The sequence below is a fragment of the Lacerta agilis genome, chromosome 2, assembly GCF_009819535.1.
Source record: "Lacerta agilis isolate rLacAgi1 chromosome 2, rLacAgi1.pri, whole genome shotgun sequence".
Classification (NCBI taxonomy): Eukaryota; Metazoa; Chordata; class Lepidosauria; order Squamata; family Lacertidae; genus Lacerta; species Lacerta agilis.
This window is the reverse complement of record NC_046313.1, coordinates 258,876-268,155: the sequence shown is the minus strand read 5'-3', so window position 1 is coordinate 268,155 and position 9,280 is coordinate 258,876. Positions and strand designations below refer to the sequence as shown.

Genomic DNA, 9,280 nt, shown 5'->3' with positions numbered 1-9,280 from the left:
TCCCTCCCTGGGACAGAATATTGATGTGTGCTTGGATCACAGTCTTGTTCTGATGCAACTCCAGATGTTCTATTGCAGCTGGCTGTGACTATTTCCTACAGAATTTACTATGTGCAGATGCATTTGCACCATTCCTGGCTGCAAGGAGGGGTGTGTGTGCTGGAGGGGGGGGGGAGGTTATCTTGGGACACACAGTTGCAGTTGCACTTCCTGCCACTCCACTAAATAATTCCAAGAAACAAACCTGGATCTTGTGAGTGTCCAGCTGGCAAACCTGGACAGGCCAGATGCTGAGGGCACCTAAAATGGCTGATAGGAGGATGCTGTGTCAACATTTTTCATAGTGTTGGTGAGAGCCTTGCAGGTCATCTCATCAATCCAGAGCTAGAGAGAGAGAGGACACCTGCCGCCCCTCTAGGTTGATTGTCCAGTTGCAGCCCATTAGATCCAGTCCTGCCCTCTGGGACAGCAGAGAACAAGTCTTTGCCTTGAAACTGTGCGGTGGTGTAGTGTGGGAGGGCCCACAGAGTGGGCTGCCCGGCCCCCAGGCGCAAAATTGTTGGGGTCACAAAGTTCAATGCTTGGTGCTGTCTCAATACAGTGTGTGCTTCTGTCCAGGGGTGGAGCAAGGGGGTGCGTTGGGGGCGGGTCACCCCGGTGCCACTCTGGGCACCCCCCGCGACGCCCAAGCCAAGCCCGCTGCCTGGTAAGAAGCCACACTCGGCGGTGGGACTCGCAAACCTGCTCGTTGTGTGCTTTGCTGCTTCCTGCTTCTTCCGGCTACGGGTGGAGGCGAGGGGCGGGCAGGGAGGGGCTGATACTCCCTCCCCAGCCCGCCCCTCACCTCCACCCACAGCCAGAAGAAAGCAGGAAGCAGCAAAGCGCGCGCCGATGGCTAACCTGCTTGGTGCGCACTTTGCTAAGTGCGCGCCAAGCGGTTTGCGAGCGGCTTGCTCACGGTTTGCTGCTGTCGCTGCTCCATAGCGCGCCATGCGCAGCATCGCTATGTAGTTACACATGCGTTGTACGTAGTGACGCTGCACATGCACGCTACAGAGCGACACTCCGCCCCAGATGCTCCTGGGTTTTGCCACCCGGGTGGCTAAGCGGCTTCCTTCGCCACTGCTTCTGTCACAGGGATCCATTGAAAATGGTGTCTCCATGTGACCTCTCCTGACAATGGAACAACCTCTTATCTCTGCAGCTGCGATCTCCTGGATAATGCCCTTAGTTGAATGTGCATACGCACTCCATCCCTTTCTCTCCCTCCATTTGGCCATGGGCACTGGCAACCCGTGCTATGCCACTGGTTCTGTGTGGCCATCCTGCAGAGAGTTGAAGAGCATCGCATCCCAACGCCAGTCCTTTGATCCTTTTCTCATGGGACTTTCTTACCTTATCCCTGACTATCTTTGCTGCTCTCAGCTTCCTTGTATGCTGTACTTCTTAATATGTAGCACCCAGAAGTGCCTTTCTGGATTTCATCTGCGTTTTAATTAATTTTAAGTGTATTCTTTCCTTTGTGGGCTTTTTTGGGGGGGTGTCTTTAAGCTGTTTTTATTTACATTTTCATTTTATGCACTGTTTTAGAGAGTTGCTTAAGTGGTTTATAAATCTGTCTCTAAATATACCGCCCTGCCCCCGCTATGTAATCCAGATTTACTCTTGCAGAGGAAGATCCAGTATTCAAGAAAACCAAAAACCCGTTGCCCCCAACCGTCCTCTTCTGCCCGTATAAGCAAAGCAGCCCCCTTCTGCGAAGCTTTTGCTGCCCCTGGCTGGAAGCGCCTCTGGGGCCAGAGGATGCCTTCGCGGCCCGCCCTGCAGGCAGCCCCGGCCCCGCTCGCCCGCCCGCCCGCCCGCAGCCCGGGCGAGTCCTCCTGAAAAGGAGCGAGGTGCGCACCACGCCCCCGCCCCCGCCGGCCTGGCGTTTGTGTCGGAGGGCCGCCTTCGGGGGCGGCGGAGGGGCGGCTGCTTCCTGCCGGGAAGGCGGCGCTTGGTTCTCCGCGCGGGCGGGCGGGCGAGGCGATGGCGGCGGCGCGCCGGAGTCTGTGGCTGGCGCTGGCGGCGCTGCTGGCGTGGAGCGGCGGCCGAGCGGGCGGCCTACTTCCCGGAGGAGCGCTGGGTGCCCGAGTCTCCGGCGCGGCCGCCGCGCGTGCTGCTGGCCCTGCTGGCGCGCAACGCGGCACACTCGCTGCCCGCCGCGCTCGGCTGCCTGGAGAGGCTGCGCCATCCGAAGGACCGCCTGGCGCTTTGGTGAGTGAGTGAGTGAGTGAGTGGCCGGCAGGCCGGGGATCGGGGCGGCCTTGCCGACCCCGTGCGCAGCAGCGGCAGGAACAGGGGCATAGCTGTCCACTTTTACCTTTTCTTGCAAGGAATCCTATTCGGAATAAGGGAATTTCCTTAAAAAGGGGGGAAAGTTGACAGCTATGCCCAGGATCCGCTTCCTCTCGCCCAAGCGGCAGCTCCCGCGCAGGCCCCGCCGGCCGCCGGCGCCGCCGAAATCCCAGCCCACTCGCCGTGCAACTTGCTCGCAAGGAGGCAGCTCCGAGCAGCGGCACCCGGATGGCTGTGCGGCTGCCACGCGCATGTTTCGCCCGGAATCCTCGAAATGTAGATGGGGGAGGGAAGAACCCAAAGGTCATCTAGTCCAACCCCCTGCCATGCAGGAAACTCAGCTCAAGCAACCAGGGCAAATGGCCATCCGGAACTTGTGGCGCGGCGCATCCACGCTTCACTCCCCACTTTCAACAGAGTGAGACCCCCTCCCCCCCTTTTTATAGTTCCAGTAAATATGGGTAGAGCTGCGTTGCTGCGACGATTGAATCCTTACTCCCGGGAAGAAAAACCGCCACCTCCAGCCACCACCCAGTATGCCTGCATTTGGCGGGCTTTGTCCTTCTTCCGGCAACGACGCTGCTGGATCTCTCCAGGGGCCCATGTAGTGAAGCAGAACTCGGGTCGGTGCAGGAGCAGCTCCCTGCTTGTGACTCTCAGAAAGTGGCTTGAGGCTGCAGAACTTCGCCTTGGCGGCTGCCCCATGAAATTGCGCACAGAGTAGCCAGCTGGAGGAATAGGAGAGGAAATGTCAGTACAGGACAGTTTACAAAAGTTTGCCTGCCTGTTTGCCAAGATTACTGTACAGTTGTTTTGCAGCCAGTTCCATCCGCAGGCCAAACTATACTCAAAAGTGAATTTTTATTTTATTTTCAATATTTATCAAAATGTTTCTTTGGATTTAATAAGCATCTTTTAAAAAATGTGAATTATATCAGCTGTAGTGGCTGATAATTGATCCCTCCCTTGATGGTGGTCCTGAATAAAACCCCTCTTCTGAAGCTGACAGTCACTTTGGCACCAAAATGGCCCCCACCCAAACAGGTATATCACTGTAATGAAGGGCAGGGTTAATTTCCCCCTTCCTTGCCTGATTTGATACTTTTTAAAACACCCCAGCAATATAGATACATTTAATATCATATATTAATTTTGTGTGGTTTTTGATGCTGTGCCTAGTTCTTGGTTGATGTTCAGTGGACCCAAAATCGTTGTTCACTGTGAAATTGGTTTGCAAGCCTTTGGGCACTGACATACAGTTGACTCCCATTTTGTGTTGCTCTCCGTAATGGGCAGGCAGCCTAAGTCAGAATCTGTTGTACCTCAGAACATGTGCAGAGTGCCCCCCGGGCCAAAAAAGGCAACAACATTTCATTACTAGAACATCTTGCAGCTATGGAAAGTGTGGTAAAAGGAAACACTGGCCTTCCTCTGTTTCCCCCTCTCCTGTTCTGGCAGCTGGCCAGGAGGATGAATAGCCTGGACCATGAGGATTTGAGTGGCTTGACAGCCCCAAGAGGCCATGATCTCCCACTCTCTTGCCATGAGTGGCAACTCATCCTCATGAAGAATGGAGGCAGAGTAATAGGTGGCAATTTGTCAGGTTTAGGCAGATGCAAGGATCATGATGCACATAAGAATAAGAAATGTACTCATTGTAAGTAGCAAGTTTTGGGAGGAGGTTAGTTACAGTCAACAAATTAATCTGCAGGAAAACTTGTGATCCTAAACATACATGCCTGAAGAACTGTGACATCGGCTCACACAGATCTCCACACTGACTGGGGCTGACAGGAGTTTCTAAAATATCAGATCCTGTGGGCTTAGGATGTCTCTTCCTGGCTCGGAATGAGGAGTGCTGTCTGATTTTTTAAAAAAATAGTGGGCAAATCATAGCTGGGGCACTTGGTGGTGATGGGTAGGAGCTGGAGCTGGGCAGGACATCCTTCGTTCTCTTGCTTTCCCTCTGCGCTCCCCCCCCCCCCCGCGCATGCAGTTATTGAGCCGCAGGATTCTCTCTTTTTTTTAAATCTCTCTTTATTGTTTAAAATCATAACAAATAAAACATCTTCAAACATTAACAATCATAATTTCATACATACAATACATTCATACCTTCAGACATCTTACATATATACATTTATTCTCACCTGTCTTACAACACTTCATATCACTCAATCTCAAAACTTCCAATTATCCTTTTTGTATTTCTTATTTAACTTCTTTAAAATAACATACAGCTGTAGTTCTCTTTCTTTACTCTTACTGTCTTCTCATACTCTCCATTTAATTATTAAGGTTCAATCTAGGTCTGCTTTTAGGATTTCAGTTAAACCGCTCTCTATTAGATATTCTTTAAATACCCTCCATTCTCTCCAAACTTCCTGGGTCATCTGTCCTCTTATTTTGCCCGTTGTTTTGGCTAACTGTAAGTATTCTATCATTAGATTTTGCCAATCGGCTATAGATGGTATAACCTTGCTTTTCCAATTTCTAGCCACTAGCATTCTCGCTGCTGTGGTGCCGTACATACATAATACTCTTTTCTCTTTTTTTTTTAATTTCCTCTGGCAGAATACTTAGTAGGAACATTTCTGGTCTTTTTTTGAAATTAATTTTTCAACTTTTTCAGTTCTTCATAAATCTGATTCCAGTAGTTGTTTATTTCTGGACACGTCCACCACATATGCTTATAAGACCCGTTTTCATTTCCACACCTCCAACACAATGGGGAGCCGCAGGATTCTCATTGTGCTTTGGGCCTTCAGAACAGGGCTGTCCAAAGAGGCAACAGATTTGCTGACCCACAGATAAAATCCACGTGGGGGAAGGGAAAGGACCAGGCTCCATGGCAAGAGAGTAGCACAGTGGGAGGCAGAGTCTTCTGGAGAAGGCGTGGGAACTCTAGAGCCATTTCTGGAAACTTGCCCTTGTGTGGGCCTTTTCTTCTCTGAAGGGAATTGCTTTCCTAAGCCAGCGCTTGCATGGTGGAAGAAGGGCTCTTGATGGTGCTGCACATCCCTGTGTGGTGCAGCATGCTGGGACTCGAGCATCTGCTTTTCACGCTGCAGCACCAGTTCTCTGAGATCCTCCTCCCCCGAGTGAAGCATAGAATCATAGAATCAGAGAGTTGGAAGAGACCACAAGGGCCATCCAGTCCAACCCCCTGCCAAGCAGGAAACATCATCAAAGCATTCCCGACAGATGGCTGTCAAGCCTCTGCTTAAAGACCTCCAAAGAAGGAGACTCCACCACACTCCTTGGTAGCAAATTCCACTGCTGAACAGCTCTCACTGTCAGGAAGTTCTTCCTAATGTTTAGGTGGAATCCTCTTTCTTGTAGTTTGAATCCATTGCTCTGTGTCCGCTTCTCTGGAGCCAGAAAACAACCTTTCACCCTCCTCTATATGACATCCTTTATATATTTGAACATGGCTATCATATCACCCCTTAACCTTCTCTTCTCCAGGCTAAACATACCCAGCTCCCTAAGCCTTTTCTCATAAGGCATCGTTTCCAGGCCTTTGACCATTTTGGTTGCCCTCTTCTGGACATGTTCCAGCTTGTCAGTATCCTTCTTGAACCGTGGTGCCCAGAACTGGACACAGTATTCCTCCGAATACAGTGGTACTATTACTTCCCTTGATCTAGATGCTATACTCCTATTGATGCAGCCCAGAATTGCATTGGCTTTTTTAGCTGCTGCATCACACTGTTGACTCATGTCAAGTTTGTGGTCTACCAAGACTCCTAGATCCTTTTCACATGTACTGCTCTCAAGCCAGGTGTCACCCATCCTGTATTTGTGCCTTTCATTTTTTTTGCCCAAGTGTAGTACTTTGTATTTCTCCCTGTTAAAATTCATCTTGTTTGCTCTGGCCCAGTTCTCTAATCTGTTAAGGTCATTTTGAAGTGTGATCCTGTCCTCTGGGTATTAGCCACCCCTCCAATTTGGTGTCATCTGCAAACTTGATCAGGATGCCCTCATCCAAGTCATTGATGAAGATGTTGAATAAGACTGGGCCCAAGACAGAACCCTGTGTCACCCCACTAGTCACATCTCTCCAGGATGAAGAGGAGCCATTGATGAGCACCCTTTGGGTTCAGTCAGTCAGCCAGTTACAAATCCACTGAATGGTAGCATTGTCTAGCCCGCATTTTACCAGCTTCTTTACAAGAATATCATGGGCACCTTGTCAAAGGCGTTGCTGAAATCAAGATAGGCTACATCCACAGCGTTCCCTTCATCTACCAGGCTTGTAATTCTGTCAAAAAGAGATCAGATTGGTCTGACATGACTTATTTTCAGAAACCCATGCTGACTTTTAGTGATCACAGTGTTCCTTTCTAGGTGCTCACAGACCATTTGCTTAATGATCTGCTCTAGAATCTTTCCTGGTATTGATGTCAGGCTGACTGGGCGGTAATTGTTTGGGTCCTCTCTTTCCCCCTTTTGAAAATAGGGACAACATTTGCCCTCCTCCAGTCTGCTGGCACTTCGCCTGTTCTCCAGGAATTCTCAAAGATTACTGCCAGTGGTTCTGAAATCACCTCTGCCAGTTCTTTTAGTACTCTTGGATGTAGTTCATCTGGCCTTGGAGACTTGAATGCATCTAAATTAGCCAAATCATCTGCCTCCATATTCTTCAGGTGGGCATTGTTTTCTTTTTTGGAGAAGACTGAGGCAAAGAAGGCACTGAGGAGTCCTGCCCTTTCTCTGTCTCCTGTTCGTATTTCACCCTTATCCTCTAGTGACCCCACTGTTTCCTTGTTCTTGTTCCTTTTGCTATGGACATACCCATAAAAGCCCTTTTTATTGCTTTTAACCTCTCTAGCAAGCCTGAGTTCATTCTGTGATTTAGCTTTTCTGACTTTGTCTCTACACGTGCTGGCTACTTCTTTGAATTCTTCTCTGGTGATTTCCCCCTTTTTCCATTTTTTGTACATCTCCCTTTAAATCTTAAATCAGTTAAAAGTTCTTTAGATAGCCACCCTGGCTTCTTTAGGCACCTTCCATGTTTTCGTCTCATTGGTACTGCTTGAAGTTGTGCTTTTAATATCTCCCTTTTCACAAACTCCCAGCCATCATGAAATCCCTCCCTTTCAGTATTACTGACCCACAGGATCTCACCCAGCATTCCCTAAATGTTCTGAAGTCGGCTTTCTAAAGTCTAGAATTTGAGTCTTAGTAGCTTGGTTGCTCCTTTCCGCTGTTTAATAAACTCCAGAAGAGCAGATCACTCCCCACCTAATGATCCTGCCACTTCTACCCCACTTACCAAGTCATCACTATTGGTTAGACGAGATCTAAAATGGCTGATCCTCTTGTTGCTTCTCCCACTTTCTGGACAATGAAAATGTCTTCAAGGCCAGTGAGGAATCTGTTCGACCTTGTGCTCTTGGCTGAGTTTGACATCCAACAGATATCAGGATAGTTGAAATCCCCCATTACTACTATCTCACTTCCTTTTGAATGCTTGGTCATCTGTTCCAGGAAAGCATCATCTGTGTCCTCAGTTTGGCTTGGGGATCTGTAGTAAACTCCCACAATGAGATCACTGTTATTTTTCTCTCCCTTAATTTTGACCCAATACTCTCAGTTTGGCTTTAAGTTTTAAATCCTGGATCTCTTCACAGGTATACACATCCCCTGACATATAACGCCACTCTTCCTTCTTTCCTGTTTGGTCTATTTCTCTGAAATAGATTGTATCCCTCTATTACTACATTCCAATCATGAGACTCATCCCACCAGGTTTCAGTGATGCCTATTATGTCGTATTTAGTTTGGTGGCACCAAGAGCTCAAGTTCATCTTGTTTATTTCCCATGCTCTGTGCATTGGTATACAGACATTGAAGACCATTGATCATTCCCCCTAGTCTGTTATTTAAGGATTTTTTCTTCCCACCACTAGGTCTGCGTGCTGTTTGCTCCATTTGGTCCTTGACATTTGGATGATCATCTTCAGCACTTGATAGACTCCTACCTTCAGGACCACTGTCTCCCTCCCCCACATAAGTCAGTTTAAAGCCCCCAACTTTGTTGTGTTTTGACATTTGTCAAAAGTGTTTCTTCCAACCATCCCAAATTAGTCAGCTCTGTTCCTGCAGCTTGAGTTTTTCTTTCACTGTTTATGTTCTGTTTCTGTATTTCACTATTCTATGCTTGTTTTTTCTTTAGCTGAACTGTAATTTTGTACATTGTTTATCATCAAGTGGGTTGGTTTTTCTTGGAGAATGTAAGCTGTGCTATGGAAGAAATTACTCAAAGTGTGGGGGTATATATTTTCAATTGAAGTTTGTGCCCAGTTAGAACCTGTGCAGATTCTACAATACTGGTGTCCTACATTTTGGGTAACTTTGGCAAGTGGCTGTTTGCAAGCCTGCAAGTTGTGAGGTGGGGAGGAAGGAAGCTTCCAGATTCATTGCCTTTTGTGTCTTGTTAGGGTGGCAACTGATCACAACGTGGACAACACGACAGCTGTGCTTCGGGAATGGCTGATGAATGTACAGAACATGTATCACTCGGTGGAGTGGCGGCCCATGGAGCAACCCAGGTGAGCAAGCCAGCATTGTGGGGAAGGGAGGAGAGAAAAGGGGGCTTCAGTATTTGTGGGAGAAGTGAAGAGAAAGGAAAAGAAAACAGAAGCTTAATTTGAAGAGGGGATCCAATTCCCAAGGAGAGAGTGAGAACACAGAGACTGCTCTGTGGCTGAGTTCCACAAACTTGGTTGTTGTTTTTTTGTTTTTGCCTTATGTTTTCCAGACATAGCCTTGTTGATGGGCAGCTTGTAGAAAAGGGTGGGTGGATTGCATAAGCGAGTCAACTTGGGTTGCCCTACTCCCACCCCGTTCCCATGGAAGGCTCTGTGCAGCAAGGCAGGGCATGCACCTCGACACTGCACCACAGGCACATTGAAACTGCACATTGTGGATGAATGGT

General features: G+C 48.5%; 1 protein-coding gene across 1 annotated transcript in view; it reads left to right on the top strand.

Annotated features, from left to right (window-relative positions):
- The first annotated feature begins 2,099 nt into the window (after positions 1-2,099).
- Positions 2,100-9,280, top strand: part of COLGALT1 (collagen beta(1-O)galactosyltransferase 1) — a 31,830-nt gene continuing 24,649 nt past the window's right edge. The window contains 2 exon segments of the mRNA XM_033136436.1: positions 2,100-2,256; positions 8,784-8,894. Coding sequence (XP_032992327.1) covers positions 8,839-8,894 — 56 coding nt within the window. The 5' untranslated portion in view covers positions 2,100-2,256; positions 8,784-8,838.